This window comes from Phyllostomus hastatus, unplaced genomic scaffold, assembly GCF_019186645.2.
Source record: "Phyllostomus hastatus isolate PE091 unplaced genomic scaffold, TTU_PhHast_1.1 phas_scaffold_60, whole genome shotgun sequence".
In the NCBI taxonomy this organism is placed as follows: domain Eukaryota; kingdom Metazoa; phylum Chordata; class Mammalia; order Chiroptera; family Phyllostomidae; genus Phyllostomus; species Phyllostomus hastatus.
This window is the reverse complement of record NW_025334038.1, coordinates 17211277-17227759: the sequence shown is the minus strand read 5'-3', so window position 1 is coordinate 17227759 and position 16483 is coordinate 17211277. Positions and strand designations below refer to the sequence as shown.

The window sequence follows — 16483 nt, the reverse complement described above, 5'->3', positions numbered from 1 at the left end:
GGAGCTTGCAGGAATGTGGTGTTCCTGGGAACCAGAAGGAGTGGGGATGGTGCAGGCGGTACTGGCAGGAGGACTGGCTTAGGAACTGACAGCCCAGGCAGCAGTGTGGGGAAGCACTGCAGTCCCCAGACAGAGGTTAGGGGTTGCTAACTCAGCAATAAGTCAATGTGTCACACCAAATCCTAAATATACCACTACAAAGTGAGTTAGTGCCACTCAGTGTCCATCCTGACACCATCCAGCTGCGGGTTTAGGTGGTAGAAGTTTCAGGGGGAGTTTTGAAATTGGAGTGGGATTGATGTCTGGAGAAAAACCCCAACATGAGATGAGGATGGAAAAATAATCTTTATTGCTATTGAGAGGGATTCTTCGGCTCTCTTCTCCCCCACCACTACCTTAGCTCCCAATGAATCCATCTGGGGGCACATATGTAGCCACAGGTCAGTTACTGGATTGGTTACAGACTCCTGGTGGGAGGAGGAAGAAAAGGATGGAAAGGAAGGAAATTCAGGAAGAGAAGCAAGGTTGCTAGTAATGGGTGGGAGAGAATGCATTCCCTCATTCCTCCCCTGTCAAAGGGGTCTCTGAGGCCTATTTTCCTTCCTGTGTCTGACTCTGCCCCCTTTATCCACTGCAAACCCAGAAACCTCTCTTGAGTACCCCATAGCCCCTCTGGGGCCATCTCCACCTATGACACAAATGGAGGTGTGAGCACTGCCAATCTGATGATACCAGCCTTTGGTCTTGCCCTCTGGTGACATCACTTGAGTCCCTTTCAACCAGCACCCACAGAAGACTTGGTGAGTCATTTCTCTTCTGTGGGACTTTACCCCCTCACCTTGTTTCCTAGGAGTCAGTAAGAAGGCCTTGAAATCCAGGCAGGAGGTCAGGGACTGGAATTCCTCCACGCACTTCTCAGGAGGATGTGGTGAGCGATCTGGAAGGGCACAGCAGGGCCAGGCCCATCAAAACCTCTACTTAGCTCCCCACCCTGGTGAGGACCTCCTGGGAAGCACCCAGACCTCCCTGGAATGATGTTACAGGACCTAGAGTAAGGGGTTTTCCTCCCTCTCCTGTGTTTCCTTCCAACCCATCCTGCCTTTTGCCTCACTCACTGTAGAGGAGGAAGCGCTGGTAACCCTGGCCCATCTCCTTCAGCATGATTCCACCTGGGCATGAACTGGAGAAGAGTTTGGTCTTCATGTCAGGGCGGCCTGTCAGCATGGGTCGGTGGGGGGAAGAATGAGGACAGAGATGCAAGATCAAGCAAACCAGGGGGTTTGGGGAGACGGAGGGTTGGAGAGAACCAACCTTCAGTTCTGAGATCTGTGCTTCCCTCGGTCAGGTGGTAGATCCATTCCCGGGGCACACAGGACCCATTTTTCCTGAAGAGGTGGTGATGGCAAGGAGGAAAGACTGAGTGACACCTCAGTCACACAGTACCAACAGTTATTCCCTCTTATTCCTTGAAGCCCAGGTTGCCTTGGGTTTCAGGCTGCCAAGGGATGGTTAGGCCCCTCTCTCTGCAAAGGAAAACTAATAGAGTCTATGAACTCAGGTGGGCTGAGAACAGTGGACATGCAAAAGAACCCAGCTCTTTACAGGTAGGTGCTCACACCTTGAGCAGAGACTGTACCTACTGGTGCCTCTGCCCCCTTACCACTCACGTGCGAATAGTAGCACGAAGCTGGAGCTGCGTCGGGGCAGAGCCCACAGCCATGTTGAAGACAATGTTGTCGACAGAGTCAAAAGTCGCCAACTCCTCTTTGGTGCGAGCTGCCCCTGCAATAAAGTACCACTGGCCCAGGTGGGGCTCTGGGAACTGGAGAGACAAGGGGAACATAAGAGGGTTGGTCCCACTGCAGGATTCATGCAACGTCTTTGTCATAACAGCAAGACTTAGGGGTGGAGGTATTGGCTGCCTTTTTCCAACTGGGGCTTAGATCCATGACAGGGAGTCATTAAATGACTTTTCCTTTTTGCCTATGCTCAGTAACCTGAGTAACCCCTGCCCCCAATTCTACCATGTCTCCACATTGATGGCCATAAGTACTTACATATTTTTACTTATCCTTGCTTTCATCTTCATAGTACTTACACTCTCTTCCTTTCCCAATGTGGCTTCTGGTTATTCTAGGCCTTTTTTTCATTCTAGGCCCCCCACTCAAGTCCCTCAGAACCCCCACTGGAAGCTACTCCCATTCTTAGTCCATACATACCTCTTTTCCATCCACTCCCTGAGTTGTCAGTTGACTGTGCTCAGGGCACTGGTAGACAGAGTTAAGGAGAATGCCATAGAGATAAAGCAGAGCTGCCCAAATTTGGTGGAACATCTTCATGCAACTCAGAGCTGGTGTTCTTTGTGGAGTGGCTGGTGCCTTAACTGTTCTCCCCTGCTGGCTGCTGAGTCCACTCTGCTTCCAGCCCCCTTGCCTTGATCCTTGACCCTTTCACCTGCTAATGAGTAACTTCAACCTTGTTTTCCAAACATAGATTACTTACAGTATTTGACCCTCTCTCCCCCTCTTCTAGATGCAGCCATTCCACAATACACCCTGGCATGTCCAGGGTCTCTTGGGAATTATCAGAAAAGCTGGGCTCTCCAGGTAGAGCCTGTGATGTTGATCTGAGCTGGACATCTGCTGTGTTGTGCAGCACTGAAGAGAGGTGGATTGATTCATTCACTCACTTACCAAATGGTTTTTGAGTCCCAGCTGTTTGCCAGGAACTGGCTAAGACTTGGGACATAAAAATGATTAAGATACAGTCCCTGACCTTGAAGGCAATCTATGGAAAACTAGCTGTGTAAACAAATCATTGTAATACAATTTGATTAAGTGCATTAGAACAGTATGAACCAAGTGCTGGGACATGGCTGATAGGTAGCTTTTTCTCTGAAGTTTATAACTGGGCAAACTATGTACACTAGGAAGAAAAGCTCACTGACACACAGTCCATTCACTCAATGTTTATTACTAGGAGTAAGAGACTATTAAAGAGGATCGATTTTGGTGTCTGGCAATGGGTTCAAACCCTCACTCTACTACTTATTAGACAATCTGTATGTCTATTTCTTTCACCTGTGAGTAAATCATAATCTCAGAATTAAGAGATAATGCATATAAAGCTCTTTGCAAAAGCCTACACATCAAGCCTAAACATTTGCTGAAATTAATGTTTGTAAAGCACTTAGTTTCCAGTGGCCAATACGTTCTCAAATAATAGGAGGTAAGGAAAAAATTGTCAAGATAGTCACTAGATAGTGCCAAGTGGCGGGGGGCGGGGGCGGCGGAGTTAATGCAGTGAAGGTGGGGGCTTCCTTTTAATTATTTGTAATGTAACTCAGATTGCCAAAATTTTTTTTTTGCCCTGAGAAGTGAGACTTAGGACTTAGGGTATATGAGGTTTCATTATACTGTTCCATTCTGGGGTGATGTTTTGACACTTTTTATAAAAAAAAAAAACACACACTAAAAAATGTACTGGGGCAGTAAGGTAGAAGCGCTTGAGCCAGATGAGTCTGGTAGGCCTGGATTTGTTAGTTTGCTAGATGTACTCATAAAGTGGATGTAACTACCCCAGATGCTGAAAGGCTTTTAAATGTGACGGTACGTACAACCTTTAGGAAACTGGCTGTTACAAACTTTAGGAAACTGGCTGGTACAAACTAAGTGCTCACGAAATGGGTGCGTATTAGGTCTCCTAACTGAAAGACTCCTGGGCCTGGGTACAAAGGATCCCCAAAAGGCTGGACACCAGAGCAGTGACGTGTCTGGGTAAAAGAGTAACAGCATTGCGGGGCCCAGGGTGGGGGTGGAAGAGGGCAATGAGGCAGTAACCCCAGGACCCCAGTCTGCAGAAGCCCTTTGGCGGCCCATTCAATTTCCCACAGAGTCTAGTGTTTCGGTCAGGTCATACTTCATTTGCTCCCAATTCCCAAACTTGGAGGCAAACTTTTTTTGGGGGGCGGGGGGACAAAAGTCCTGATAGGTAGCAAATCCTTAGCTTCTCAAAAACATGGCGTGTCGATTCGGCTGGGCAATGCGTTGTGAAGAACATGGCGCCCACACTACGCAAAAGGCCCGCCGGACAAAACCCGAGTAGGCCCAACCACGCGACCGCACGCAGGACAGCTCGCGAACCAGCCCCAACCGTAGGAAAGGGCGACTTCCGGAGGCGCCGAAGTACTGAAGCACCGAGGGCAAGAGTGCGAGGAAGACGGCATTTTAGGTGGCTAGGACTGTACCGCCTCAAAGTCTCTGCAGGCCAAGACTTAAATGCAGATTAACGAGGCACAATCCCCAGTCCCGAGACTCCAAGATCCATAACAACTGTCCAAAGCCTCCTAAGGCAGTTACAGAGTCTCACCTGGTAATTTTTTTCAGGCGTTTATAATGGCCACCTCAACCTCTTACTGTACAAGCTCACGCACAGGGGAAATAAATCGCGCCAGGGAGGGCGGGGCAGTGTCTAAGTGTGTACGCATGCGTAATGCGACGCACGCAGACGCAGTACGGTCCCCCGGGCGACGGCAGCAGTGGCGGCTCCTCGGGGTGCTCGGCTCCCTCCCATCTAGGCCGGCCCCGGCCCGTCTCGTCCTCCGGAACTCACTGTTTGGGGCCGCGGACTTTTCAGTCGTGCCCCACGAAAGTGAGGCTTGGGAACCTGGGGGGAGCCGGAAGTTCCGCCTCGCGATCTCCAAATACTGTCGGGGAAACGGAAGTGACCGTCGGTGGCAAGTTGGAGGTGACCGGAAGTGATGGCACCGTGGGGAAGTCGTGGGTGGAGCCGCAGGGTGGTGGTGTGTGTATTTGGTGTGTGTTGATTGCGACGTTCTGCTGGAGCCCTGGAAGAAGGCAGAAGAGGGGGGCAGTCAGCTAGCCGGTCTGGCCCCCCGTGAGTGTCCGTCAGTTTGGGTCTGTGGTGACAGGCGGGCTCAATGGTTGTGGTGTGACGCGCGTGCGCGAAACCATTTTCTTCGCAGAATGTAGTGCGACCCCCCCTCCCCAGCCCCCCGCTTCTAGCATCCCAGGGTTTCTGGGACCTTTCTATCGCGACCGCTGATGACACTGGAATTGTGCTTTCTTCCCTGCTTCCTAGCCCCACTGGCTCTCGCTTGTGATGGGCATCTTGGAGCCCCTCCCACCTCCTGTCGCCCAACTTCCTTTCCCGTCGGTCTCCTGCACTTTGCGTTTATTTCCATGTGCCCCGGAATCAGAAGAGGGGTGGGGGTGTGCTTGTGCTTGTGCTTGTGTGGGAGAAACTCTTTAGGTATTGGGGCGGAGACTCGGGCCGGGGAGGCTTCTGGGTATATAAAATCAGCTTTGGGCGACAGTGGGCCTCTCTCTATTCTCCCTTAGAAAGCTGTTGGCCATGGAACCCAATAATAGTGCCAGTACCACAGTGGAGGAGCCTGACAGCCTGGAGGTGCTGGTGAAGACCCTGGACTCTCAAACTCGGACCTTTATTGTGGGGGCCCAGGTGAGACCCCAGTGCTTCTGGAAGGCACCCATTAACTCTTTCTCTTGTGTGCCCCTTAGCCTGGGAGAAGGTTTTCTGGTCCTCAATTTTCTTTCATTAATTCTTTTGTTCATGTTCTAGGCAAAACATTTTCTGATACTGCTGAGCAATAAGGTATTGGCTTCTATTGAATGAAGTAGATTTTGTTCTTCCTTCCTCCACCTCAGCAGAACTCAGTGTAGAGGGAAATATGGAGGAAGGAGGGAATCTTGATGCTATCATGATTGCATAAGTGAACCCCAGCTCAAAGAGATAGGCATGTTTTCTGCCTTTGGGAAGGGAAAACAACACACAGACCCCAAACACAAGCATGACTTAAAGATAAAAATTTGTCAAGGCTATACTGTCTTTGTTTTTAAGATTTTATTTGTTTATTTTTAGAGTGGGGGAGGGAAAGAGAGAGAGGGAGAGAAACAACAGTGTGTGGTTGCCTCTCACACACCCCCTACTGGGGACCTGGCATGCAACCCAGGCATGTGCCCTGACTGGGAATGGAACCCTTGACCCTTTGGTTCACAGGCCTGCACTCAGTCCACTGAGCTACACCAGCCAGGGCTATACTTTGTTTTTAAAGGTGAGAAATTAGGGCTGGTAATGTAGGTAGAGGCTTAATAGACCATTGAGTTGAGTTACTAAGTTTTGTGGCATATTATGAATCTTTTTAGCTTGAAAATGTGGGCACAGCTATGTCATTACTACTCTAATACTGGGAGACAAAATTGTGAGGGGTTGGCCCATGGTTTTTAAAGTGTGACATTAGATATATTTCAGGAAACCATATAGGCTTTTGTGATTAGGTGTGTGTAAACAGCCTGAATCTTCCTAAGAGTTGTTTAGTTAGAGGGAATATTTTTCTCTTTTGTGTTTTCTTTGTTTAGTCTTCCTTCCTGAACCAATCATATTGTCCACCCCATCTTTCTTGTCATTGCTTTTATCTTTGGAACTAGAGTTGTATCATTTTGTGTTTGGGGAGCAGTCACTCATACCTTTAGATACACATTCCCTTGGGAGCTAGGCAGAGGAGTGAAGGGACCATCAGTTGACTTTTCTGTTTCTCAGCCATGTAATTTTCTCTTAGGCCTAGAATTGAACTTTATTATATTTATTGTATTTTGACAAGAGTTGTCTTAGTTTGGGGGTTTGTGCAGTAATTACTTCACAATCAAGACAAGTGATTTTATGATGGGATGGTTTTTACCCCTCATCTCCACGAGTCAGTTGTCCCTCTTTTGTCCTTCCTCTTTCCTACGTTTGCTGTTACCTGTTTGTGCCCTTTCTTTACAGATGAATGTAAAGGAATTTAAGGAGCATATTGCTGCCTCTGTCAGCATCCCCTCTGAGAAACAACGGCTTATCTACCAGGGACGGGTTCTGCAGGATGATAAGAAGCTCCAGGAATACAGTAAGAGGGTAGGGGGGGCCTGTTCTGAGTTTGAGGCAGCTGCCCAGAAGGATGAGCTGAAATCATAGGTTTAACTGATCACAAAATGTTTTGGTGTGTATCTTTTTTATTTTTGCAGATGTTGGGGGAAAGGTTATTCACCTGGTAGAACGTGCTCCTCCTCAGACTCAGCTCCCCTCGGGGGCATCTTCTGGGACAGGATCTGCCTCAGCCACCCATGGCGGGGGACCCACACTTGGTACTCGGGGGCCTGGGGCCTCTGTTCATGACCGGAATGCCAACAGCTATGTCATGGTTGGAACCTTCAACCTTCCTGTAAGCCGGTGTTTCATGTGGGATGGTTTTTGTGGGGAAGTAAAATTTTGATTGTGGTAGTAGCTGAGAGACCTCAGTGTTTAGATTGGGTTTGGAAGGCCCTGTGGTTTACTAATGGTCTCAGTCTTGAGAAGGAAAGGATTGGGTCTCCAGAGAATGAGTTGGAAATGTGGGGGCCTTAGTATTTGGCTTCTCCCAGAGCAACTTCCCTTACCCTTTCCCCAGAGTGACGGCTCTGCTGTGGATGTTCACATCAACATGGAACAGGCCCCAATTCAGGTATCATGGAGCCTGGGAAGGTCAGGGAAGGGGATCTGGGAGAAGGAGAAGGAGTCCATGAGGTCGGATTGGACTTGGCTGAGGAGATGCTGGGACCTGGTTCAGTAGGCTCTGCAGCTTGTGCCTTCATTTCAGACCTACTGTGATATTCCTTCTCTTATTATAGAGTGAACCCCGAGTACGGCTGGTGATGGCTCAGCACATGATCAGGGATATACAGACCTTACTATCCCGGATGGAAGTAAGTGGTCTTTCTCTGTTTTTCCATCCTCCCTACCCATTGTCTCAGCCTAGGGCGGGGAAGGCATGACTGGCCACATTCACTGGATGTTTCCTTCCTAATCTGGTTTCTTCTTTGCAGTCCTCATTCTTTGGGCAGAAAAAGTACCTATAGTATCTATGTGAGGCTGTCCTGTCCCTGCTAATCCTTTTGGTGTCCAGTATCTGGGAAGTTTGTTTCTGATCCGTCAGATAACTCTCATGGCTTCTCTTTTCTTTTTTAAGATTTCATTTACTTATTTTTATAGAGAGGGTAAGGAAGGGAGAGAGACATTGATGAGAGAGAGAATAAGAGAGACAGACAGACAGACATTGATCTGTTGCCTCTTGTACACGCCCCGACTGGGGACTGAACCCCCAACCCAATCATGTGCCCTGAGCGGAATCAAATCAGTGACGTTTCGCTTTGTGGGATGATGCCCAGCCAACTGAGCCACACCAGTTAGGGCTTGTGGCATTTCATTTCAATTAAAGAAGGCTTTCGTGTCTTTTTTTTTTTTTTTTAATTGATTTGAGAGAGAGAGAAACATCGATTGTTGTACTTATCTATGCATTCATTGGTTGATTCTTGTATGTATCCTGACCCTGGATTGAACCCACAACTTTAGTGTATTGGAACAATGCTCTAGCCACCTGAGCTACCAGGCCAGAGCTTGATACTTTTTTAAGTTTCTTAATTATATCCTGGCTGCAGTGGCTCAGTGGTTTGAGTGTGACCTGCAAACCAAAGGGTCACTGGTTGGTTTGATTCTCAGTGAGGGCACAGGCTTGGGTTGCAGGCCACATCCCCAGTAGGGGGTATGTGGGAGGCAACCACACATTGATGTTTTTCTCCTTCTCTTTCTTCTTCCCCTCACCTCTCTAAAAATAAATAAGTAAAATCTTTTTAAAAATTTTTCTTAATTATGATACTTGGTACTGGTATGTCCTGATTTTATTAGTTTGTGCTATGTCTGTGACCAATGGCCTTTCCTTCTCTTGTGGAGGTTAGGAAGCCACAGTCCCCACTTTTTGTTAATAATTCATTTGTAAGAGTTTCAGATATTTATTGTGCACCTAATTTGCATAAGTTTCTTATTGGTTGCTAGGGAGTCAAAGATACAAATGCAAAGCCTTGCCTTCAGGGAACCTAGTTAGAGCACCTTGTCCCTTCATTCTCCTTTGACCTGGTTAGTCCTCTGCAGCAGTCTCATCCTGCCTTTGGTACCCTGACTCTCCCCTACCTTCAGTGTCGAGGTGGGTCCCAAGCACAGCACAATCAGCCGCCTGCACAGACACCAACTGTTGCCCCAGAGCCAGTAGCCTTGAGCTCTCAGACATCAGAACCAGTCGAAAACGTAGTGTCTTCTCGGGAGCCCATGGAGGCAGAAGAAGTGGAGGAGCGTGCCCCAGCCCAGAGCCCGGAGCTCACCCCTGCTGGCCCAGCCCCAGCGGGCCCAACACCTGCCCCAGAGACAAATGCTCCCAAGTGAGAGATGGAGGGCATTTTTGGGAGGGGGATTGGGATCTCAAGTGAAGGATGAGGACGGGGAGAGGTGTGGTGGGGAAGGAAGGATTGTTTGGAGGTCTTATGTGGACGGTTAGTGTTGGGAGCATGGAGGGACCCTAGAGTAGGTAAAGTCCCCTGCTAGTTGGGACTAGCAGCTGAGCCGCACTGCTCTCTCCGGGGCAAGGAAAACCAAATGGTGCTTCCTTATCAAGATTCTTGCCCCTGAGTTCACAGAGGCCCCATCTTCCCATAGGTTGGGGGTAAAGAACAGGCTCTGCCAGTCCAGGAAGGGATTGGGCTAGGGTTCTGGGAGGCCAGGGAGAGATGGCAGATGTGGTCCCTGGCACCTGTGAGGTTGGGAAGCTGAGGAAGGCCTTGGCTCACTGTCTCTTGGGTTTGCCTACAGCCATCCTTCCCCTGCGGAGTATGTCGAGGTGCTCCAGGAGCTCCAGCGGCTTGAAAGCCGCCTTCATCCCTTCCTGCAGCGCTACTATGAGGTTCTGGGTGCCGCTGCCAACACAGACTACAACAACAATGTGAGCCTGCCCACCCCCTTACCCCAGATCTCCCCAAGTGGAACAGGCTGACATACACATCCCCCTTTCCCTGCAAAAAAGATTTCTTGCAAGGTGGTGCTCTCTCCCTAGAGTTGTAAATAAGTGATCTTTTCCTTCCTTCAGGACAGGTGATAATCTTTGCAATATTCACTGTCTTTGCACCCCTTAGTTTCTTGAGTTATTTAGCAAGTTTGTAAAGAGAGATTAGTTGACAATGACTTATTGACTCACCATAGGGTCTGTTTTAGTGGGAAATTCTTTATGTGTATACAATAGGATTTTGCAAAGATTTGGTCTGTGCAGGAGCTTCCAAGGCTACATCTAAAGGGTTAGAGGATGTGATATTTTCAGAAGGTGGTATTGCTTTGGTTGGTGAGATGGATTCCAGCCTGATACTTTTTGCCTTTTTGTATTTTTCTTTTTCTCCCTTGGCTTTCTGTATTTGGCCTGGGGCTACAGCAAGAGGGTCGAGAAGAGGACCAGCGCTTGATCAACCTGGTGGGGGAGAGCCTGCGGCTGCTAGGCAACACCTTTGTGGCACTGTCTGATCTGCGCTGCAATCTGGCCTGTGCGCCCCCACGACACCTGCATGTGGTCCGACCTATGTCTCACTACACCACCCCCATGGTGCTTCAGCAGGCAGCCATCCCCATCCAGGTGGGTTGGGGCAAGCCTGGCCTGTGGAAGAATGGAGGAACTCTGTTGTTAGGATGACCCAGGGTGCCTGTTGCGCTTGAAGGAGGTTAAATCAGGAGGAGTCTTTGGAAACATGTAGAGACGAAGGATGGGGGAGACTTTAGGCAGGTCATGGGACAGTACTCTGGATTAGGTTCTCGTGTTATTCTTATTTCTGCTCCACCTGTCTTGTCTTCTCCAGATCAATGTGGGGACCACTGTGACCATGACTGGGAATGGGACTCGACCCCCGCCGACTCATGGCGCAGAGGCACCTCCTGCTGGTCCTGGACAGGCCTCATCCTTGGCTCCCTCTTCTGCTGCTGTCGACTCAACTGAGGGGGCACCTCCCCCAGGGCCAGCGCCCCTACCAACCACCAGCCACCCGAGGGTCATCCGGATTTCCCACCAGAGCGTGGAACCTGTGGTCATGATGCACATGAACATTCAAGGTGAGTTAGGGTCAATAGGGAAGGGCAGCACAGTGAGAGGAGGGGTTGATGCTGAGGTGTGAGGGAGTGTGAGGGTGGGAAGGGGAAAGGCTGCTGGTGGTATCAGAGGGACCAGAGCAGGAGCTTTAGTTTGTGTGTGTGTGTGTGTGTGTGTGTGTGTGTGTGTGTGTGGCTGGGGGCAGCAGGACTGCTTGTTCTTGGAGATTGTTTACATAAGGAAGGGAGCACCTCCTCCCTGTCTAGATGGAGGGAAAGGAAGGTAGGCATTCTGGGTGGGGAATGGGGGCCTGAAGCATACTGATCTCAGGAGATGACAGTCAGGCCTTGGCCCCACCCATCTCAGAGCCACTCTCTCTGTCTCCCTACCCAGATTCTGGTGCACAGCCTGGTGGAGTTCCGAGTGCCCCCACTGGCCCCCTAGGACCCCCTGGTCATGGCCAGACCCTGGGTAAGAGTGAGGGTGTCAGATTAGGCTGAACTGTAGGTAGAGAAGGGGTAGGGCCGATTGGGTGGGTTGAAGGGGTCCAGATTCAAGGTTACATCAGACCCGCCCCTCAGGCTCCACCCTCATCCAGCTGCCCTCCCTGTCCCCTGAGTTCATGCACGCCGTCGCCCACCAGATCACTCATCAGGCCATGGTGGCAGCTGTTGCCTCCGCGGCCACAGGTAATGACCTGGAAAGGGAGGCCTGGGAGGGGGGCCAAGGTCCATGGTGGCGGGTGCTGTCGGCTGGTGGGCATGAACCCAGGCCTCAGCCCCCTTTGGTCTCTCCCCTGTGCCACGCGCAGGACAGCAGATGCCAGGTTTCCAGGCAGCTCCGACCCGGGTGGTGATTGCCCGGCCCACCCCTCCGCAGGCTCGGCCTTCCCATCCTGGGGGGCCCCCAGTCTTGGGGACTCTGGTGAGTAAGGGTGGGAGAGCTTTGGTGGGGTGGTGTCTAGGGAGGGAGTCCTGTGGTGGAGCATGGAAAGGGCAGGGCTGAAAGCCTCCCACTCTCAGCAGGGTGCTGGTCTGGGTACCAATACATCTTTGGCCCAGATGGTGAGCGGCCTTGTGGGGCAGCTTCTTATGCAGCCTGTCCTTGTGGGTGAGTCCTTGTTTTTCCCTGTCTCAAACTTAGATTTCCATAGCTCTGAAGGCTTACCCTCCCTCCCTGACGTCCTCATGGGTGTTTCCCAGTTCTCACTCAGTCCCTTTGTTCCGGCCTTCCTGCTCGAAGACTGGAGTGGGGATTTCAACTTGTTGCTTTTGGTCCCTATAGCTCAGGGGACCCCAGGAATGGCTCCACCTCCAGCTCCTGCCACTGCATCAGCCAGTGCTGGCACCACCAACACAGCTACCACAGCTGGCCCTGCTCCCGGGGGGCCCACCCAGCCTCCTCCCCCTCAACCCTCCACCTCTGATCTGCAGTTCTCTCAGCTGCTGGGGAACTTACTGGGGCCTGCAGGGCCAGGCAATGGAGGGCCTGGTGTGGCTTCTCCCACCATCACTGTGGCGATGCCTGGAGTCCCTGCATTTCTTCAGGGCATGACTGACTTTTTGCAGGTGAGTGAGTGGTTTACTCTTTGCCCTTCCTATCCTTGCCCAGCCAGGTACTGTTGCCTTGTTGCCATTATTCTGCCACCGCTGCAGTGCCTGGTGACATGTCAGTAGGAAGGAATCATGGGAACCCATTGACTATAAACCTTACATTTTGGAGATGAGTAAAATGGGGTTTAGGGAGCATTTGTGTCACTGCTTCCTGACCTAACTCATTAAGAGGGAGAAAGGTGGCTGCTTGGCTTAACGCTGCCATTAAGTAACTTCTCATGTGCATTCTGCTGTAAGGAGTCTAGACAGAATAGAGCTCCTCATCTTCTGTACTTTTTTTTCCTGTTTGCCAGGCGACTCAGACAGCCCCTCCACCTCCTCCACCCCCGCCACCTCCACCTCTGGCCTCAGAACAGCAGACCACACCCCCACCAGGGTCCCCTTCTGGTGGCACAGGGAGTCCTGGAGGCCTGGGTCCTGAAAGTCTGTCACCAGAGTTTTTTACCTCAGTGGTGCAGGGCGTGCTGAGCTCTCTGCTGGGCTCCCTGGGGGCTCGGGCTGGCAGCAGTGAGAGCATTGCCGCTTTCATACAGCGCCTCAGCGGGTCCAGCAACATCTTTGAGCCTGGGGCTGACGGCGCTCTTGGTGAGCAGTGGGGGTGCCTTGGCCTTCTCCAGGAAAAGGGCAGCCAGGGGAAGGTAGATGACCTATGTTGAGGGGTATTGCCAAGGTGGGATGAGGGTGATGGGCTAGGGGTGGGTGGGTGGGCCAGCGAGTAAAGATCACTGCTAACTTCTGTCCCGGTCCACAGGATTCTTTGGGGCCCTGCTCTCACTCCTGTGCCAGAACTTTTCTATGGTGGATGTGGTCATGCTTCTCCACGGGCATTTCCAGCCACTGCAGCGGCTCCAGCCCCAGCTGCGATCCTTCTTCCACCAGCACTACCTGGGTGGCCAGGAACCCACACCTGGTAACATCCGGGTAAATGAAGAGCTGGGCTCCAGAGCTCTTCTCCTCTTCGCTTTTAATTTCTTATTCCTGACTCTATCTGTCACCTGGACCTATGATTGTCCCTGGACTTACCTGGGGGTGGAGGGGGAAGTGCCTTGAGGGCTGGGATTTGAATCTAAACCTGTGCTGTCCCCTCCCTCTCCCTCTGTAGATGGCAACCCACACATTGATCACTGGGCTTGAAGAATATGTTCGGGAGAGTTTTGTGAGTAACACTTTCCCATTGTGTTATCCTCTCCTGGGTCTGGTAGGGGAGCTTCTGTTCCTACTGCCTCCTCCTTGACTCCCAGTGTCTTGGGGTTCCTGATTTTTGGGTCTCTGTGTGTTTTCTCAGTCTTTGGTGCAGGTTCAGCCAGGTGTGGACATCATCCGGACAAATCTGGAATTTCTCCAAGAGCAGTTTAATAGCATTGCTGCTCATGTGCTGCACTGCACAGGTCAGGGCCGGCTGGGTCAGGGTGAGTGGGGAGTGTTGGGTGTGCGGGGCTGAGGGATGCCACCACTCCTTCCCTGTTGTCTTGCCCACAGACAGTGGATTTGGGGCCCGTTTGCTGGAGTTGTGTAACCAGGGCCTGTTTGAATGCCTTGCTCTGAACTTGCACTGCTTGGGGGGCCAGCAGATGGAGCTAGCTGCTGTCATCAATGGCCGGATTGTAAGCACCACCCAGCCCCAGATCCCCAGGCTTTCGTTTCCTCAGGTTTCCATTCTCTGGTGTCCTGCAGTTTTTTTCTTTTCCAAACTTCTTTACCCTTTGAAACCTTTTAAAAGCTGGTTGAGGGTGTTGTGTTTGAGTCTGCTCTCTGCCCCTCAGCGTCGCATGTCTCGTGGGGTAAACCCCTCCTTGGTGAGCTGGCTGACCACTATGATGGGACTGAGGCTTCAGGTGGTCCTGGAGCACATGCCTGTAGGCCCTGATGCCATCCTCAGATATGTTCGCAGGGTTGGTGATCCCCCACAGGTAAAGGACCTGATGATGGGCTGTGGGATCAGGGGACTTGAGGGAACTGGAGTGATTTGAAAGGGATTTTGTGTTCTCCCCTGTCCAATTCCACAGCCCCTTTCTGAGGAGCCGATGGAAGTTCAGGGATCAGAGAGAACTTCCCCTGAGCCTCAGGTACCAGGGAGAGGTTGAGGGGCCAGATAAGTTGGAGTGGAAGGGTAGGGGTGGAGGGTTCTAGTGGCAGAGATTCTGCATCTGCCTGCTGTTTGACTCCCAGCGGGAGAATGCTTCTCCAGCACCTGGAACAACAGCAGAAGAGGCTATGTCACGACGTCCACCTCCTGCCCCTGAGGGGGGCTCCCGAGATGAACAGGATGGAGCTTCTGCTGAGACAGAACCTTGGGCAGCTGCAGTCCCCCCAGTAAGTGTCAGGTGACCAGTGGGCTAAGGCAACTGCAAGTTGTGGCCATTACTTTCTAATAATTTCTTCCCCAGGAATGGGTCCCTATCATCCAGCAGGACATTCAGAGCCAGAGGAAGGTGAAACCGCAGCCTCCCCTAAGCGACGCCTACCTCAGTGGTATGCCTGCCAAGAGACGCAAGGTTGGTTTTCCTCACCTCTGAGGATCCCACTTTATCCAAATTCCCATCATACTAAGAATCAAACAAATTGAGCTGGATGGAATTTTTCCTAGCTTAGCCCCCTCACTTAATTGAAGAAACCTGAGACTCAGAATTTCTCAGATATCCCATTAGTCTCTTGACCAGCAGTACTGTCATCCCTCAGCTGCCTAATCCCCATGTAACTGGGGCTGTTTGCTTATAGTGGGCTGCTTCTTGTGGACCAGCTAGTTTTGAATGCTGATGGCCTGACCTGTCCTGCCCCTCTTGTTTTGAAGACCAACTCCAGCACATTCAAATGCTGTTTTTGGCCAGAGCCAAACAAAATTACAAAGGCATTCTTGCTGTTAAAACCAAACAAGGACTATATGCCTTCTTTCCCCTAGTGTGGAGACTGGTTGACTCATTGAAAGGGTGAGCTGGGTGGTGGCACTGGATCTGACGTTGGTCCTTTTTTTCCTCTCAACCCCGTCTCCCAGACGATGCAGGGTGAGGGCCCCCAGCTGCTTCTTTCAGAGGCCGTGAGCCGGGCAGCTAAGGCAGCCGGAGCTCGGCCCCTGACAAGCCCTGAGAGCCTGAGCCAGGACCTGGAGGCACCAGAGGTTCAGGAGAGCTACAGGCAGCAGGTGTCCCCACCTTAAAGCAGAATAGGGATGGTCTAGTGGGAGGGGTTGGGCTAGGGACCCTCTACCCCAGATTCCTTCAGAGATGAATTGGTTAGTCTGGGGCTACCACTTGTATTTTTAAATGTTTTTCCCTAGTGGCATCTGGGAAAGCTCTTTGATGCCTTATTGGGCTACTGACTGGCTGGTGGGGAGAGTGTTAGCTCCTGAGGGATAAACCTTGTGTGCTTGCTGGGATCCTAGGGTCTTAGCCAATGCCCTTCCAACCTGCTTGCTCTCTTTCTAGCTCCGGGCTGATATACAGAAGCGACTGCAGGAAGATCCCAACTATAGCCCCCAGCGCTTCCCTAATGCCCACCGGGCCTTTGCTGAGGATCCCTAGCTCCTTGCCCCACTTTCATCAGGGGACCATTTCCCCCCTCTTCCTTTACAGTATTTAAGAAATAAAAGTCAGATTTTCCTGGCCCTTTTGTCTCTAAATTGCCTTCATTAAGTAGTTTAAGCTCTTTAACCTCTGAATTTGACTTAAAATTGAGTAATGCCTCGCTATAACAGACAATTTTGGACAGTTGCCCATTTAAAATTTTTCATGCAGAGGCATTTTCCACATACATAGGACCCAAGTTCTAAAACAAGGAATCTGTTCCAGGTGCACGCTAGGATTGGGTTCTCAGACTGTCCAGTTTTAAAAAAAAAAAAAAATTTAATTCCTAAGCAGCAGGAGCCATAAGGTATAGGTCTGTGACTATCATGCAGTGGTACCATATTGCAACTCAACCAAGATTGATC

The 16483-nt window shown here is 50.9% G+C and overlaps 2 protein-coding genes across 27 annotated transcripts; one reads left to right on the top strand and one right to left on the bottom strand.

Moving 5' to 3' along the window:
* Positions 1-326: 326 nt before the first annotated feature.
* APOM (apolipoprotein M) lies at positions 327-2431 on the bottom strand. Its single transcript, XM_045826312.1, has 6 exons — positions 2220-2431; positions 1668-1822; positions 1312-1385; positions 1116-1214; positions 839-937; positions 327-467 (listed from the first exon to the last, which is right to left on the bottom strand). Exons 1-6 carry the CDS (start codon positions 2337-2339, stop codon positions 442-444), a joined length of 573 nt encoding a protein of 190 aa, XP_045682268.1. The 5' UTR covers positions 2340-2431; the 3' UTR covers positions 327-441.
* Positions 2432-4490: 2059 nt separating this feature from the next.
* Positions 4491-16160, top strand: BAG6 (BAG cochaperone 6). 26 transcript variants are annotated; one of them, XM_045826286.1, is made up of 27 exons: positions 4492-4746; positions 5361-5481; positions 5602-5634; positions 6805-6922; positions 7041-7237; positions 7463-7516; positions 7683-7757; positions 9025-9263; positions 9691-9820; positions 10301-10498; positions 10719-10968; positions 11339-11416; positions 11527-11634; positions 11757-11869; positions 11971-12055; positions 12230-12513; positions 12852-13143; positions 13310-13479; positions 13661-13714; positions 13844-13946; positions 14038-14162; positions 14322-14468; positions 14565-14624; positions 14728-14871; positions 14946-15053; positions 15551-15697; positions 15981-16160. In XM_045826286.1, exons 2-27 carry the CDS (start codon positions 5374-5376, stop codon positions 16074-16076), a joined length of 3516 nt encoding a protein of 1171 aa, XP_045682242.1. In that variant the 5' UTR covers positions 4492-4746; positions 5361-5373; the 3' UTR covers positions 16077-16160. The 26 variants fall into 26 exon arrangements, with proteins under 26 accessions (XP_045682247.1, XP_045682242.1, XP_045682259.1 ...); XM_045826303.1 differs by having other exon boundaries at positions 11968-12055; positions 15551-15560; XM_045826283.1 differs by having other exon boundaries at positions 11968-12055.
* Positions 16161-16483: the final 323 nt, after the last annotated feature.

Coding starts and splice junctions, on each gene's coding strand:
- APOM (XM_045826312.1), bottom strand. CDS start 2,339: ATGAAGATGTTCCACCAAATTTGGGCAGCTCTGCTTTATCTCTATGGC. Junction 938..1,115: donor CCAGCGCTTCCTCCTCTACA/GTGAGTGAGGCA, acceptor GTGCCCTTCCAG/ATCGCTCACCACATCCTCCT. Junction 468..838: donor ACTGACTCCTAGGAAACAAG/GTGAGGGGGTAA, acceptor TCCTCCCACCAG/GAGTCTGTAACCAATCCAGT.
- BAG6 (XM_045826283.1), top strand. CDS start 5,374: ATGGAACCCAATAATAGTGCCAGTACCACAGTGGAGGAGCCTGACAGC. Junction 9,821..10,300: donor ACACAGACTACAACAACAAT/GTGAGCCTGCCC, acceptor CTGGGGCTACAG/CAAGAGGGTCGAGAAGAGGA. Junction 15,698..15,980: donor AGGAGAGCTACAGGCAGCAG/GTGTCCCCACCT, acceptor CTCTCTTTCTAG/CTCCGGGCTGATATACAGAA.